At 38.9% G+C, this 18,465-nt stretch overlaps 1 protein-coding gene across 1 annotated transcript in view; it reads right to left on the reverse strand.

Annotated features, from left to right (window-relative positions):
* Positions 1-18,465, reverse strand: part of MYO16 (myosin XVI) — a 524,958-nt gene that overhangs the window by 142,440 nt on the left and 364,053 nt on the right. Inside the window, exons 25-27 of the mRNA XM_023752474.1 lie at positions 16,030-16,205; positions 13,598-13,678; positions 12,911-13,116 (exon numbers count right to left, since the gene is read on the reverse strand). Of these exons, the coding sequence (XP_023608242.1) occupies positions 12,911-13,116; positions 13,598-13,678; positions 16,030-16,205 (463 nt within the window). The remainder of the gene's footprint in view (positions 1-12,910; positions 13,117-13,597; positions 13,679-16,029; positions 16,206-18,465) is intronic.

Genomic DNA, 18,465 nt, shown 5'->3' on the forward strand with positions numbered 1-18,465 from the left:
GCCCTACCCTGAGCGTGACTGAGGGTGGCATCGAACCTCCCGATCCGCCCTGCTCTGTGCATGACGAGGCGGTGCCCAACTCCCCAATCGGCCCTGCTCTGAGCCTGACCAGGGGCTGCACTTAGGGACTGGGCCTGCCCTCTGCCACCCGGGAACAGGCCTAAGCCAGCAGGTCGTTATCTCCTGAGGGGTCCCAGACTGCGAGAGGGCACAGGCCGGGCTGGGGGACCCCCCTCCCCACTCCCCCGAGTGCACAAATTTTTGTGCACCGGGCCTCTAGTCCTATATAAAAAATGCTAATATGCAAATCAACTGAATGGCAGAATGACTGGTCGCTATGATGTGCACTGACCACCAGGGAGCAGACACTCAATGCGGAGCTGTCCCCTGGTGGTCAGTGCGCTTCCACAAGGGGAGCGCCGCTCAGTCAGAAGCCAGGCTCACAGCTGGTGAGCGCAACGGCAGTGGCAGGAGCTTCTCCCATCTCTGCTGCAGGTGGGCGGTAAGGAGTGAGGGGTCCCGGACTGCGAGAGCCCTGGACTGCAAGAGGGATGTCTGACTGAGGGCTTAGGCCCGATCCCCCTAAGTCAGAGGTGGACATCCCCCAAGGGGTCCTGGACTGTGAGAGGGAACAGGCCAGGCTGAGGGACCCCACCTCCCAGTGCACGAATCTCATGCACTGGGCCTCTAGTTTAGGTATAATAAAACCAGAAATGTTAAGCTGGTTAGATACTGAAAACTATTTTGACCCACTAATGAGTTTTGTATAGTATATCAATGAATGCTATATCTTGGACACAAAATTTAGAGCTCAACTATACAACTACACAGAAAACTAAGACATTATTCTTTCATGTCTTAGTTTATTCACCAAATATTTGTTGGTCATCTATTATGGGCATACAGAAGTTCTTCCTTAACAGAGTTGAGTCTACCAGGAATGACAAATATTAAAAATCCTGGTATTGAAATATGCTGAGACTCACAAAAAAGATATGCAGGGTAAAGATAGTTGGGGTAACCAATGTCCTGGTTTGCCAGAGACAGTCCCAGTTTATGCCAGTATTCCTGTCAAAATTAATAATGCCCCATGTCACTATAAAACATGCCCTGGTTTGGTCAATATACTATATGATCACCCTTGTCTTTAACAACATAAACTATTAGATTATAGACTAATCATGCCCATAATATACTTCTCTAGAGACTAGAGATATAGTCTCAAGTTTAGTGTGTATGAAGTTAATGCCTGAATAACCTTAAGTCTCCTATTAACTCATTGGACTCTGAATATGAAGATGATGGGGCCCTATGCACCGAGTTAACACAGCATGTGAGGCCTGAATTAGCCATATCCATTAAGATGACTATTATGGACTGAATGCCCCCCCCCATTCGTATGTTAAAGCCTTAATTCTCAATGTGACTGCATTTGGAAATAGAGCCCTTATAAGGAGGTGCTTAAGGTTAGATTAGATCTGGTGGGAGGACCTAATTCAATAAGACTACTATCCTTTTATTTACTTTTATTTTTTATCACCATTTATCCCCCCTATACCCTCTTTCACCTTCATTTTCCTCTTCCTCCTGCAATTAACACACTGTTGTCTGTGTCCATCAGTTCTTCCTCTCTTGAGCTATCTGTCAGCTCTCTATCTGTGTCTATCACTATTTTGCTTATTAGTTCATTTTGTTCATTAGATTCCACATATGTGTAAAATCATATGATACTTGTCTTTCTCTGACTGGCTTATTTCACTTAGCATAATGTTTTTTAGGTTCATCCATGCTTTTGCAAAGGGTAAGATTTTCTTCCTGTCTATGGCCAAATAGTATTCCATTGTGTAAATGTACTATAACTGTTTTATCCAAGGACTAATGTCCTTTTATTTATCTATTTTTAATATATTTTTATTGTTTTTTTACAGAGAGGAAGGGAGAGGTATAGAGAGTTAGAAACATTGATGAGAGAGAAACACCGATCAGCTGCCTCCTGCACACCCCCTACTGGGGATGTGCCCGCAACCAAGGTACATGCCCTTGACCAGAATCGAACCTGGGACCCTTCAGTCCGCAGGCCGATGCTCTAAAATGTCCTTTTAGAAGAGACACCACAGAGTCCTCTCTCTGTCTCTTTCTCTCTGATTCTTGCTCTTCCTCTCTCTGCCTACATGCACCAAGAAAAGGTTATGGGAGCACATAGTGAGAAGGTGGCCACCTGCAACTGAAGGGGAGAGTTCTCGGCAGACATCAACCCTGATGGCACCCTAATCTTGGACTTCAAGTATCCAGAGCTGTGAGAAAATAAATGTCTGCTGTTTAAGCCCCCAAGTGTATGGCATATTATTATTGCAGGCAAAACAGACAGAGATGATGGCTCAAACTGTTATACTGAAGGGTTCAGCTCAACCAAGATGTCTGGAACCTCTTTAGTTAAGACAGAACCAAGTAAGAAAATGAAAAGGATGTTTCAGGGGTAATAATTTAACTGATGCATATGGAATTTTGTACATTTAACTAAAAAAGACAAGATAATCAGATTTGGGATTTGAATTCCTTTGAAATAAAATATCTCTGGACTTTAATTTACAATACGCATTAATTTTTGAACTTTCATTTCTCACTGGGAACTTAATAATAATGGAAGATTTATAGTCAAATTTGGGGAATATCTAGGTGACTGTAATTTTTATTTGAATTGCTCTTTTGTTTTATTTTAGTATTTTCATTTATTCCGGTTGCAGAATACCTAGTAGACTCTGTTAGCCAAGAAGTCTGAACAGGAAATGGGAAATAGAATGCATTCACAACTTTGAATACTGAGTGCATTGGAGATCAATTAAAGTAATTCATTGTTGGCACACTTCAGAATCTTTGAGCAAAACATCTGTATTGCATATCAATGGTGAGGGGAATATATAGAAGCAGTGAGAAGCTTATGCAGGTGAGAGAAAGAATGATTTGAAAGACTAGACATACCCCTCAGGGATATAACAACATCCCTAGTTATGTACAGACTTATTAGATGAGTCCAGTGGTTCCAGAACACAATACACCACAGAGCCAAGGAAACTCCCTCTTCTTTTCCAACATTTTCTTAACGATGAAGGTCAGGTGACACTCTGGGAAACTCTTACACTTTATAAGGGAAAGTGAAGTGACTGCCTAGTCTCATTGGTAATTTTGGTGAAAAAAAATAAACAAAACCAGAGCACTCTCATCTTCTTGTGAACAACATGCTTGCAAAGGAACTGTTTTCCTCAAGTCCTCAAAGCTTCAAGCTTTACCTGAACAGCATCCTTCATGGGGAGGTCTGCAACTGTAGGGATAGTCCCCTAATTCTGGGGTTCTATTATCAGGCACGTCTGCCTCTTACATCAAGCAATGTTCTTCAACCCAGACTTTATGAGCAAGAAAGGTGATGTTTTTATCTGTCCTTGGCCTCATTCTTTTGTCTTCTCATTTTGGTCAAAATTGGATGAGTAATAGATGATATTGATTAGGTCTCTTCAAAGATCCCCATGATGCCCTGAGGTACTTTGTATTCTCCTAAATTATTAAGATCATTCAGATATAATGAAAGAAAACTACACATGCTAATAGTCACATTAAACAACATAATTGCTTTAGGAAAAGAAGTGAATGATCTAAAGTAATAAAACAAGCAACTTAAAGGTAATTATTTAAAACTACTTTGATCCTGAAAGCAAGGTCATTTTGTGATTGTTTTGTACGACGAAATTTATAATTAAAAACACTGAGATACATCACTGGAGGGAAGTGAAGAAGCCCAGGTAAATCAAATAACAAATAAGAGTCAGGATTCTGGCAATGCATTTTTTAATTTACTCTTAAAATTGTATTAAAATGAAATGCAACTGATATAATATTGAATTCATCCTGAAAATAGCGTCTTGCCTATTTTCCTGGAATAGTAATAATCACCCTGATTTCATTTGTTTCACAATGAATGCTTAGCCACATGGAATTATACACTGAGTGGCCAGATTATTATGAACACCCCATCAGTACAATGAAGTGAATTAGTTATGCAAATAATAATAATAATAAAACCTTGAGAGTATTTGCTTAGGAAGTTTTCAATATTCAGTATTTTTGGAAGTGTCAATGAAGTACTGATGGGGTGGTCATAATAATCTGGCCAGTCATAATAATCTGGCCACTCAGTGCATATTAACTAGAGGCCCAGTGCACAAAATTCATGCACGGAGGGTTGTGGGGAGTCCCTCAGTTCAGATTGCACCCTCTCACAATCTGGGACCGCTGCCTGCCTCATTGCCCTTAACCATTCATCTGCCTTCCTGATCGCCCCTAACCACTCTGCCTGCCTACCTGATGGCCTCTAACTGCTCGCCTCCTGGCTGATTGCACCTAACTGCCTCTGCCTCAGCCCCTGCCACCACAGTTTCATATAGAAGGACATCCAGAATTATGTCTGGAAGGTTGCTCAGCTGTCCAGTCTAATTAGAATATTATGCTTTTATTAATATAGATTTTAAGTCATTTAAACTGATCTCTTTGGGATATTGTTTCTAAGGTTGTCAGAAAGTTACTAAAAGCTTTTTTGTTTTCATTTGTTATATTATTTTAAACTAGAGGCCTGGTGCACAAAGATGTGTGTGTGCACTCAGGGGTTCCCTCAGCCCAGGCTGTGCCCTCTCACAGTCTGGGACCCCTCAGGGGATGACCACCTGCTGGCTTAGGCCCGCTCCCTGGGGGACTGGGCCTAAGCTGGCAATCAGACATCCCTCTGGCAGCCCGGGAGCCCTCGGGGGATGTCCACTTGCCAGCGGGGAGCAGGCCTAAGCTGCAGTCAGACATCCTTAGCGCTGCTGAGGAGGCAGGAGAGGCTCCCACCACCACCACTGTACTGGCAGCCATCAGCCTGGCTTGTGGCTGAGCAGAGCTCCCCCTGTGGGAGCGCACTGACCACCAGGGGGCAGCTCCTGCATTGAGCATCTGCCCCCTGGTCAGTGTGTGTCATAGTGACCAGTCATTCCCAGTCGTTCTGCTGTTAGGGTCAATTTGCATATTACCCTTTTATTATATAGGAGTGCCTGGCCAGCCTGGGTGAGGGGCTGAGGGCCATTTTCAGGCTGGCCACAGCCCCTTCAGGGTGAGGGGGTCTTGCTGGGGTGCCTGGCCAGTCTGGGTGAGGGGCTGAGGGCCGTTTTCAGGCTGGCTAAGCTCCCCAGCGGGGACCCTCACCCCATGAGGGTGTGGCCACCCTGGGTGAGGGGCTGATGGCTGCTTGCAGGCTGGCCACAGCCCCCAGCCACCCAAGCTCCCAGTGGAGGCTGGCTGGAAGCAGTTATCTGGGATTTATTTGTCTTCTATAATTGAAACTTTGTTGCCATGAGCGAAGGCCACAGCTGGCTCAGGGCAGGCAGGAAGCTTGGCTTCCTCCATCACCCAGGCAACCAAGCCTCCTGCTTGCTCCAGCTCCTGGCTGCTGGCCGCCATCTTGGTTGGGTTAATTTGCATAAAGTCGCTCTGATTGGCTGGTGGGTGTGGCTTAGGGCATAGTGAAGGTATGGTCAATTAATATCTTTGTCTTTTATTAGTGTAGATAAAAATGTGCAGTACTCCATTTTTAAGGATCACCTTCTTACTATTCTTTGAACTACTTTTTCAGCTATCATGACTAATTCATCCACATTCCATCATCCAGCTGCATGTCACCATTGAATTTACAAGATGGCTGTGAGTATGGGAATAACTTGTGGCACATGAAACTCCCAAAATTAACTGGATTTTTTTTTTATAGCAAACAGACTAAAGATAATCGAGAGTGAAGGACCCACCACTAAATTTTATAAATCTCCAGGGATTTCTTTTTCCATTGATGTCATAGTGTTGCTCTGGCATTCCTATCCTATTTCCTTTGGATGCTACTAATAATCAAGAACAAAGAGATAATACCAGGCCATTATGGCTCAATGGTTGAGCATTGTCCCATGCACCAAGAGTTCACTGGTTCAATTCCCGGTCAGGGAACATACCCAGGTTTCTGGCACAATCCCCAGTGCAGAATGTGTATGAGGCAGTTGATCGATGTTTCTCTCTCTAATTTGGCAAAATTACCCTGAAGAAATAGGACCTTTTGCCAATTAAAGCCTTTAGAATATTTAGTAGCTCCTAAACTTATTAATTCACATTTCTATTAAAGCTATAGTGGTAGTAACTGGCATGACCTCCATGTAACGAGACTGAAGGGTCCCGGGTTCAATTCCAGTCAAGGGCAGGAACCTTGGTTGCAAGATCCTGGGCATGCAGGAGGCAACCAGTCGATGTGTCTCTCTCACATCGGTGTTTCTCTCTGTCTCTCCCTCTCCCTTCCACTCTCTCTAAAAATCAATGGAAAAAATATCCTTGAGTGAGGATTAAAACAAAAAAAGACTAAATGAGATAACATTTACAAAGAGTTCAGATAAGTACCCAGGGCCTAGTTGGTACTGATACATGTTATTTAAGGCAAATTCAAATAGAAGCTCTAGCATTTACTAATTACATAATAACTAATATCTTTATGATGAGAGCAGTTCCTTCCAAAGATTATTATGAGGAATAGAATAATAAGTATAAAGTGCAGATTTAGAGTTTGACCCACGGTGGGTACATAATGATGCTCAATGATGATGCCCGTATTGCTATTTCTGGTTTCAATGCTTTTCCAAGTCATAATGACGTTTTTACTCAGAAAAAAATGCTTGTATAAAATAAGAGTGAACAAATAAATAATGCAGAAGGAAAAGATGAATGAATGAATGCTGTTATGAGAGATCATATAGCTCATTAGATTAGAAATAAGGACCTAACCTCATTATGAAAGTACAAAGGAAACATAAAAGTCACCTCTCATTATTTGTCCTTTTTCTATGGAATTTGTTGTCCTGACTCTATCATAAAGGGGGTGAAAGAGACTAGATAAGGGGTTAGCTGCTCAGGGATTAAGACTGCCCACCTTCTGATTACATCAGTGTTTACTGGAACACTAGCTCACCCATTCATTTATACACTGTATATGGCTGCTTTCTGCCACAAGGCAGAGTTGAGTAGCTGCATCAAGATCTTGTGGCCTAAAAGCCTAGGATAATTGCTATGCAGCCCTTTATGGAAAAAGTTTGCAGATCCCCAGAGTAGATGATGAGGGGATTTATGATTCATAATCTACTGATCAGTGTGACAAATTCCCTATAAAGGTATACTTCATTATGTTTAAGTTGAAATGGCTTCTGGAATCTATTACTTATACCTCTCTCCTATTTTATATTCCATTAAAAAGTAGTAAGTCCTTTTTCCTAAACGTCGTTAAAACCTTAGACAATCAGCCAATCCTGCAGAAGGGTTTTAACAGAAAGTTAGATTTGGCAAAATTATCCTGAAGAAAATGTACCCTTTGCCAATTAAAGCCTTTAGAATATTTTAATAGCTCCTGAACTTATTAATTCACATTTCGATTAAAGCTGTAGTGGTAGTAACTGGCATCACTTCCATGTAACCAGAAAAAACTTGTGGAAGATTCCAACCCCTATCTGTGACTGATGATTCTGCTTCACTGGGCAGCCGCTGCCCATTAGTTTAATCCAATAAGCTGAAGTGTGCCCTCTTTCATCCGTCTCCCCACACCCAATTTAATCACAGCTGTGTTCTTTCACAGCTTGACCTTTCAGCAACAACTGTGTCATTTAAACAAGCTAAATGATTCAGACTATTTCTAACAGGGATCTTATCCAGTAACAATCTCAAAACACAGATCATGCACCCTCACCAGGCCAAGCATAATAGCAACCCTTGTGGTGCTTTCACTGGGCAAGTCCTTCTGTCTTTTCCAAATAAGTTCACCTCATTAAAGGGTCAACCTCTCCCTGTAATGATGTTGTCCTACTCTCTGCTGCCAACCATAAACAAGCCCATAGATGAATGATGGATATGACCCCTAGAAGCTTGCCACCCAGGAGAGGTTGACTATTTGGAGGGTTAGCACCCTGCGAAGAGTAGAGATACATACGACTCATTGAAAAGCTATGTTAATTTTAATGTCACAAGAATATGGGCTACTAAAGAGAGCTTTGGAAAAGAGTGGTATGGCACCACATAAGGGACGAGGCATGGTGCCATACCTTTAGGAGCTTCTCAAAACCATTTCCTCAGCATTCACCCATGATTATTTTCCACAATTCTATAATTTGGCAAAAATGATGGTATTATATTATTTAATACATCAAACTCACATACTAGTACACTTCCTGGAGAGATACGAAAATAATATCATTCATATGGATGGGCATGGCTGTGGAAGACTTTTTATTGTTCCCTATTACTTGCATTCTCTTCCTTTACGAAGATGTGACAGCTTGTCTCAAAGTTGGCCACTGTCAATTTCTCCCTTACCACTTGAAGGATTTGGGCTGGTCAGCAACTGCTTTGACCAATAGAGCACAGAGCCAGTGATGCTGTACTAGTCCCACGCCCAGGTTTTAAGAGGGCTGAGTTTCTATTCTTGCCCTTTGGAACTGATAGCCACAAGTTAAGAAGTCCAGGACATTCTGATGGAGAGAGAGGCCACATGGAGGAACACTGAGGCACTGGAGTCTGGACACACCAGGGAAGAAGCCGTCTTGTACATCCAGTCCCACTGAGCCCTTCAGCTAACACCAAACTCGTCTGCTATATAGCAGCAACTGTCAGGAAGACCACAGACAAGAACTGCCCACAAAGTACAGTTAACCCATAGAACTGGGAGAAATAGTAGATTGCTATTGTACACCACTAAATTTTGGGATAGTCTGTCATACAGCAACAGACAAGTGAGCCAGAAATGACACTTCCCCACTCTTTGTTGTGTGTTTTGTGGTACCTCCTGAATATGATACCTTTCCTCCCTAATGATGCTAACCTTGGCCAAGTGACTGCCATTAAGCAATGAGAAAAAGGGAGTATCATATGCCACATCAGAACTTGGATCAGGGCCCCACTTTTATTATCTCATTAACTATTAATTACCTCCTTATAGGGCCCATCTCCTAATTCAGTCATATTGGGGATTAGAGCTTCAACATATGAATTGGGGGGGGGGACACAATTCAGTCCAAGCAATATGTAATTTTATGTATCACGATTTTTATATAATAATTCAGTTCTGTTGCTCCTTTTCTTCTTCCTCATATATCCAAAATTGTGAAGTTTCCTGCCATGAGAGACAAGATCTTTATCTTTATCGTCCCCCTAGGAAGCTTCTGACACTATCAGGGAAAAATTCAACAAGCATACTTCTACACTTAATCAAAATAGGATCCTCTCAACTACAACAATTCTCCTCTTTCAATTAGGAAGACTCAGCATGATGAATAGTAATTAAAGCCCAGATACCAGGGAGCAAATTTGTAATATAATCATGTGCACTTGCAGATTCTACTGGAATGTCCATTGTCCACATTTGTTATCATGTTGGATATCAGAAACAATAAATGCTGTGCACATAAGTAGGTGTTTGCCTCAAAACTGGACATCTTTTTTATATTTGTCCAATTTTTTTTGTAACCACATTCCTTTTTGTATACTAAACAAAGTCATTTGTTTTGACAGGATTTTATTCTCTAGCAGTTAAGACAAGGTGCTATGAATAGAAAATAAATATTTTACATAAGAAAAATACATTCTGTTGTCTGATAGTTTGGCAACCAAAATTTTCTATTAAATTGCACCTCTAGGCTTTTTATATATAATGATGCTTGATAGCCTGGGGAGATTTCAAAGTTCTGATGTGCTTTCTGAATAATAAATCATGTTATTTTCTGACGTGACAGTATGTGGATTGTGTTTTATTCAAGTTCTATTAAAACATATTATCTCTATTTATTGGCATTTTTGTGATAATATTCCAGACTGGCATTCTTCATTTAAGATAAATGATGACAATTTTCCATTGCAATAAATTAATAATGCAATTTCTATTGATATGTCATTGCAAATAAAGATAATAATTAGATATCACATTGCCTTTTAAAATAAGGGGTTGACTAAAGAAATGCAAAGATTTTCAAAAAATATCATTTCCCATCAACACTACTCTTTTAAACAAATAAAGTACAGCTATGGTCTCTGTTATGCAGGAACTTTACTTCAAATTGAACAACCATTAATATTCAAGGTCAGGTTCATTCTGAAAACATTGATTAAACACCAAAAATGCACAGGAATTGTGATTGCATAAGAGATGGTCCCTGCCTAGAAGTCATAGTATAGCAAGAAAAGCATATATAAAAAAAAAATTGAACTTAATTTTAAAAGACACTCATTGCATATGCTATTTTAATAGAAATAAATCTTCATAGAGTGTATATGTAAAACTAGATTTAAAAAATAAAATAAAGATAAAACTAATTTTCTAATCATTATGATATATAATATTGTAACCCCGCCCCCGCCACACACACACACACACACACACACAAACACACAGCCATTTTCTCTACCCTTTTCTCAGGGAATAGGGCAATTCAAATAACTGCTTGCTTGAACAGTAGTCAAGCAAAATAAGCCATTCAGAGAAAGACAAATACCATATGATCTCACTGATCTGTGGAATCAAATGAACAAAATAAACTGAGGAACAAAATAGACCAGAGGCATGAATACATGGAACAGACTGACAAGTGTCAGAGGGGATAGAGGACTGGATGGAAGAAGGTGAAGAGATTAGCCAAAGAATATATATGTATAGCCCTTTGGTACAGACAATAGTGTGGTGATGGTGATGGTCATGGGAGGGTGGGTGGGGTAAAGGGGATGGATGGAGGTGGGCAAATGTGGGGGGAAATGGGAGGACACTATCTATAATAGTGTCAACAGTAAAAACAAAATAAACAAAGAATTATACAGCTACCATAGGTTATACTAAAGGAAACATAAGGGGGCCTTTAATGCAAACCTTCTTTGATTCCATGATTCTAGGACACTTTAACAAAGTAAGGAAACAGAAAAAAAGCATTAAATATATTTTTTAAAAATTTCACAGTTAGATTAATCCTATTTCATATCCAATATGGAAATCCATCAACAGTGTTTTTCAAACTACAAGTGTATACAGATCACTAGGGAATCTCAAAAAATTTGCAGATTTCAATTAATAATTTAATAAATCATTGAGATTTTGCAGTCTCAAAAAGTTCACTTTGATTATCAAGGCATTCACATACTTTCAGCTCTTGGCTGGGAAAACACACACACACACAAAACAGAACAAAGACATAGCCCCAGATGACTAGGTATTCTAGGCCAGTGGTTCTCAAAGGGTTGTTCACCTATCAGCAATGTCAGCATCACCATTAGAAATGAGAATTTTACAGCCTCACCTAGGCCTGCTGAGTGGGAAACTCGGGGGTGCTGCCCTGGAATCTGTTTTAACAAGCCTAGAGTGATTCTCATGGACAATAATGTTGGGGAGCAGCTGTTCTCAGCAATGTTTGGGAAGGGAGTTACTACTGCTGCCCAAGCTCCAATTTACCAAGACCTGTGACCCTCTGATATCATATGCTACTAGCAGGTCCTGCACCTTACCCCTTACTACAAGACAAACCAGGGGGTCCTGGGATTTTAATTTGTATTGATTGCCATGTGAAAAGTCTTGGGTGAATTTGGAAATCTATTACTTTAAACTTGTTTAGGGGGAGATTTTAAACTCATTAATCCAAAGACTACTTGTACTTAAACAAGTGGGAAGGATTACTTTGAATGCCCAAACTATTATGTGTGGGAAATATATTGCAGTTCTTCCCTATAAATAGGAGACAGTGTGTCTATTTACTCGTTCATAAACATCTTTAAAGTTTTAACCCACAGATATTTTGTCAATCCTAAATGTAAACCTGCAGGTTAAACATATCCATTCCCCAAATAATTTATCGTGACTTGTGGCCAATTTTATCTTCTCTTCTGCAGATATTCTATCAGTTTTTTTAAAGGATAGCTGAAGAAAACTCATATGATTTTTATCTGCTTCTCTGTGTTTTTGTGAAATTTACCAAAACACACAATGAGGAAATGCTACTTCTTTCTTCTGAAAAAACAAATGTTAAAGAAATTGAACATAGGGTTTTAGTCATAAATACTATGCCCTTTGTTCTGAGCTAAATATTTCTAACTTATTGATTTAAGTTTAGCAGCTTCTCCAGACTAGTGACTCAAATGGAACTTCTGGTCAACAAAATTCTAAAAATCTCTTTTCTTAAATGAATGGATCGTCAAAAATATTTTTCCATACTCTATTGTACAGTTAGTTTGCAACCTTAAATGCTAGATTTTATTCTTACATCTTTATTGCTATTTTATATCAAAACTATTTTAAAATTTCATCTTTTTATATAGGATTAACAAATACTTTCTGGTTTTTATTTTGTCTGCCCCCTCTTTTATTGATTCCTTAAAATCAGACATTTTCATCTGTTTTAATAAAGCTTTATCTTCAAAAATAGGTGATGGTCTAAATTTGGCCCATGAATTTTTTATCAGCCCCTAATCTAAAAAAAAATGTTTTGTTCATAGATATAAAAAAGAAAATAATCACATATATATGTTCTTCCTTCAAATAATAACCTTTATGTAAACATTATAGGTGACAATTTTGTAAATCTTTAAATCCAAGGAACGCCCCAAACTTAAGAGAACATGAAAATGATTTCCAAGGTATCAAAGTTTAGCAACTTTTTTACATTAGCTTTATCAGTGTGTTTCCTTGTTTCCCAGAGTATTTTGTTTCTTCTGGATGGGAGAAAATGAATAATAAAAACAACGCCATAATAAAGAAAAAGATCAGAAGACCCTCGTTGCAATATGGTCAGTATGCTCCACTGAACAGTGAACACAGTGTTTCACGAACAAAATTTACCTTGACAGGCAATCTGAGAAGGACAGGCGAACAGGGTATCCGTATCGAATGATCTTCACCATCGCCAGGACCCCAATATATTGTAGCTGAGCAGACACGTAAAAATTATCAAAGGTATCTGGCAGCTTTGAGTTATTGGGCTTGATGCAATGAATAAAGTGTGGAGTGCACTTCTGAAGTTTTCCAATAATATCCGTTAGAGATTTCTAAGGAGAGAAGTAAAAACCAAACTGATTCTTCAAAGATGACAAAATATAAAGCAGTTTTTAAATAAAAATCTTTATCTTCAGCCCTAACCGGTTTGGCTCAATGGATAGAGCGTCGGCCTGCAGACTCAAGGGTCCCAGGTTCGATTCCGGTCAAGGGCATGTACCTAGGTTGCGGGCACATACCCAGTAGGGAGTGTGCAGGAGGCAGCTGATCGATGTTTCTCTCTCATCGATGTTTCTAGCTCTCTATCCCTCTCCCTTCCTCTCTGTAAAAAATCAATAAAATATATTTTAAAAAAATCTTTACCTTCAATCAGGACTTTAAAAGTTATGCCTTCACTCAGTGTGTGTGTGTGTGTGTGTGTGTGCGTGTGAAGGTACTCAAGTGGTCAAAAATGGGGGGGGGGGAATTCTATGTAAACCCTCTACAGTTGATATGATCAAAATTTAGGTTTTAGAATCAGAAAACAACACTAACCCTGAGTTGTGATGCAATGGTGACTGGACCTCCTCGTTCCAGTCTTTGAAGAAATGTAGAAGTTCCTTTCTTTTTCAATAACTATAAAGAAAACAGAAAGAAAGAAAGGGTGGGAAAATTTAGTTTACTAAATTCCATTTAGAAGAAGAAAATTAACTCTCTCATCCATGTAAATTCTCTGACAGGCAGATATCGATTTAAAACAGACTATAAAAATCAGTATCAAATGATTTTCTGTAACACTACCATAATGTTGGGGAAATGGGAAACTACATGTAAAATAACAACCATTACTACCAACCCTTCAAGTAGGTGGCTGTAAGCATCCTGCGCCCACTTTAATTTGAAATTAAATATAGGTCCAGACTCACTTGTTAGTACAATAAACTCACCCTGGTATTTTTACTAGTTGTATACCTAACTGCCCACATTTATCATGAAATGTCACTGACTCTAGGGCAAAATAATACTATGTTGTGTTACAAAGATTTGATGTTTTAACAACCATTGGTTTGTTTCCTTAAGATTGACTACGATTCGTTTCTCACCCTTTATTTTTCCTTACCCTTCCTTTTCTTCATTTTAAACTACAAAACGTTTGCCTGGCTGTGAAAAAGAACAATAGACTATTTTCTGTGATAAGTAATTAAATACACCTCTTAAAAGAAAAAAAAAATCATGTGTAGAAAAGATTAAATCATAATGGAGATTTAAAAAAAAAAGTCAGTTAAAATGAAGCCAGGGGGAGTGGAGAAATAAAGGGCACAAGGAAATTAATTAAATTCTACCATGGTCTAAAAGGAATCTCAACCACTAATGTACCTTTACATTTCACAAAATCATACAGACTTAAGCCAACATATCTAGAGATCCAAAATCATTTCTCTTTAAATAGAAAGATCTTTATAGAAGAAAAAAATTCTAATAAAAATCTTGTCAATTTGGTGTTATTGCTGCCATGGCAATAGCTCTTTTCCTTCCATTAAGATCAACTGTCAAACAGAAATGATTAATTATCACTGATGAGGGACTGTCAAATGACGTGACTGGTCCAGGATCAACCTTTTCCTACAAACAGGAAGCCCAGTGTGACGCTCAGTTAAAAAGTGGGCTGACTCCTACCTACTCTGCCAGTCACAGGGGAGGACGTGCAGGGATGAGGGCAGTTTGAACAGAAGTGAGGAATGGAACACTTAAGGAGTAATCATAATAAATAAATCTCCACCCCTTGAAATTAAACATTCAATATCCCTCTCTGGGTGGAGGAACTACTGTGAGTTATCTCTCTTCTTCAGTCCTTTAGGGAAAAGACTAATGGCATCTATGCCTGGTAATGTTTAATAATTAAGGTCAAAAATTACAATTTAGAGGTGTGCGATGATTTCTTGCTCTTGATTTCCAGGATGATTGAGAAAGGAAGAGCCAACAGGTTCAATGAAACCCGCAGGGATAGAGATCTTCCTTATAAAGGGTAAATCTTTGTCTTTTTTATGTAAAAGATGCCATTTTTGTATTCAGTGAGATTGAATTCCTGTGATCATATAGCTATATCAAAGGATCCCTAAGTCTCAGGCCTAGGAACCACACACACACACACACACACACACACAGATTTCTAATATGTTATACACATTTCTGCCACTCTTCTAAAATAGAGCTGATTTTAATTATGCTTTCATTTTAATTGGTAAGCTAAAATGCATTCCAGCAAGCTACAACTGAGTATCTAAAAATGATTGTCCTGGACACCTTCCCAATCATATTTCTCATCTTTTATGGTTTTGGTAGAGGCAAGCAAAACAAACTGGGCCACACTGAATTTTAAACTGAAGACATTTCAGTTTGAAAAAACTCTTTACTGAATTTGTAGTTCTATTACACAAATAGTTTGAACCATTAGGTTGTAAGAGCAGCCACACTTGTGTGAGACAAATACACATTTAAAAAATAGTATAATAAAAAAAAACTTAAATGTCTACAAAATATGCAGTAAAAACATTCTAGCACCTGAAAAAGGCACTGTGTCTGTGAAAAACTGCAATTTATGTTCAGAGACTTAAAACCTCTCAAGTAATTAATGTCAACAGAATAAGGTAGCTAAGTTAATTCCCCCTTAGCCTACTAGCCCTAAAGTTACTTCCCATTCATCACAGAGACAGTCATAGAGATGAAACATAAATAGGATGTTGCACAGACAACCAACACAATTACAAATACTATTTGCTATTGAATTTTCACTGGAAAGTACTTTCCTATACTGGTCCCTCTTTCTGATGTTTATACTTCAAGTAGGCATCCTTTCATTTAATTTTTAAAAATTAAAATATCAATTTCTTTCCTTTACTACTTATAATTGTGCTTTCTTTAAAAAAAAGAAGCAAACATTCTAAGCAAACTTAAACACAACCAAACGACAATCACAAAATTCCTACCTTACTAAGTTCTAGATAATTCCTGTTTTCTCCAATAGTTGAAGAAGCTGTCATTTTCTTATTGAGCAGGGCAGATTTATGTCCTCTGAATTTAAAAGAAGGATAGGAAGATAGAAGGGATCCTGTTTGTGACAGTTTCGACTGGAACAAGTGATTGATCACGACATTTTCACTAGCTAGGAAATAAATAAATGAATATTGTAAGGTGGCACTAACATTGTTATTTACATTATACTTACTCCTCTTCCAAGTCCTTCAGCTAGTCACACATTCAGGGTGGAAGATGTAATCGAAGAGTCCATCTTTCCCTTTGCCTCTATTTTATTTTCCCCACGATGCATTGTACCATTTGATGAATTCTGACCGCCCTTGCCCTTGGCCAGGTGTCCTGATCTATGTTTCCCAGTTCTCCACCTGAGTGCTTGACCCCTCACTCTCTAATTGTCACTTACTACTCTCCTAGCTGTCTGAGCAGAATCTTACCTGATCAATCCTAAGGGGCTTTAATGCACTTGCCCAAGTCATGAAGACATGGATTCTCCCGGGAACTCCTCTTGCAGGAAAGTAACTACACAGGAACATGCTTCCCAAGAATCTAAGCTGTCTCAGGGCTGGATGTAAGTACCTCTGGGACTATTTGGTAACTGCCAATCCGTACTCCTTAATCCCTTCACCTTTGTTACTCAGTGCCCCCACACCTCTCCCCTCTGGCAACCATCAGTCTGTTCTCTGTGTCTATGAGTCTATTTCAATTTGGTTTGTTCATTTAGTCTGTTCTTTAGATTCACATATAAATAGGGAATATAGTCAATACAATTGTAATAACTATGTATGGTACCCGGTGGGTACTGGAACTTTCGGGGAGAACACTTTGTAAAGTATACTATTATCTAACCATTATACCACACACCTGAAGCTAATACAAAATAATATTAAATATAAACTGTAATTGAAAAAATAAAAATAAAAAGCACATGTTGATATGTATTAGATGTTATGTTATACAAATTCTAATAATTCGGGGACCACATTCCTTTCTTCACATCTCAGAAAGAAACTGGAGTAATGATGAATGGATTTTTGGTTATAAATTCAAACAGCGTAGTCAAAACTGTATATGGTATTTAAGGATCCAGAAGGCATTTTTCTTGTGTTACCTCTATCTATATATAGGCAGGTTTTTAAGCTTTAGTTTCCTTTTCTTTAAAATGACCATGACAATAGCTACTTTGAGGATTGCTACAAGATTAAAATGTGAAATAGTGTGCATAAATAATTTAGGATGATGCTCAGCCCATCAGACAGTTAGCAATGTTTTGTACCAAAGCCATTTTACCTTTTCTACACCCATATTATTTTGCTTGTCCAGGCTAACATATTTATTAGCAATGCACTCAGTGCAAAGTCATTCTATGAATAAACAAATAGACAACTAGGGAGAACTGTCCAGAGAGGGAAGACATGGTCATGGAATGCAAGAAGGCAAAAAGAAGCCCTTTGGTGTTAGATGAAAAATAGAGGAAATAGCATAAATTCATGACTTTCATATATAACTATATAGCTATCTATAGATATAAAAGCCTAAGTTAAATTAAAAATAGAGGTAATAGCATAAATTCATGACTTTAATATATAACTATATAGCTATCTATAGATATAAAAGCCTAAGTGACCATTTGACCGGTAGCTATGATGCACACTGACCACCAGGGGGCAGATGCTCAACACACAGGCATGAAAACATGGAACATACTGATGAATCTCAGAGGGAAAGGGGGAGAGGGGATGGAGGAAAGAGATTAACCAAAGATCTTATATGCATACTAGAGGCCTGGTGCATGGATTCGTGCACCAGTGGGGTCCCTCGGCCTGTCCTGCGGGAATCTGGCAGAAACCAGCAGTTTGACATCCCCCAAGGGGTCCCAGATTGTGAGAGGACGCAGGCCAGGCCGAGGGATCCCACCGGTGCATGAAACGTGCACTAGGCCTCTAGTATTTTTATATATTGATATATTTTCTATATCTATATCTTAAATTTGGTAGTTCTGAAAGAGCCAAAAAGCCATGACACCACAATAGAAATGAGCTCACAAGGCCCCCAGACCTTCGTGTTTAAGAATAAATACTATTCTACTCTAAAATAAATCAAGGCTTCTTGGACACATGGCTGATTCTATATCTGAGGCAAGGGAGAAAAGCCTGGAACATCTTGGAAGAAAAAAAATGCAAGAAAATGCTAAAAAATATTATGAGAACCTGTCAAAAGGACATAGGAGGCTCTCACTGGCCACATGTTGGCAATTTCAACATCAAAATAATAATAGTAATGGATTATGATTCATTGAGTAAAATAAGGGAATCAAGAGGAAACTAGACTTTTGGTGGTGAGCACGTAACAGAGTATACAAATACCAAATTACAATGCTGTACACCTGA

This window comes from Myotis lucifugus, unplaced genomic scaffold, assembly GCF_000147115.1.
Source record: "Myotis lucifugus unplaced genomic scaffold, Myoluc2.0 scaffold_33, whole genome shotgun sequence".
Classification (NCBI taxonomy): domain Eukaryota; kingdom Metazoa; phylum Chordata; class Mammalia; order Chiroptera; family Vespertilionidae; genus Myotis; species Myotis lucifugus.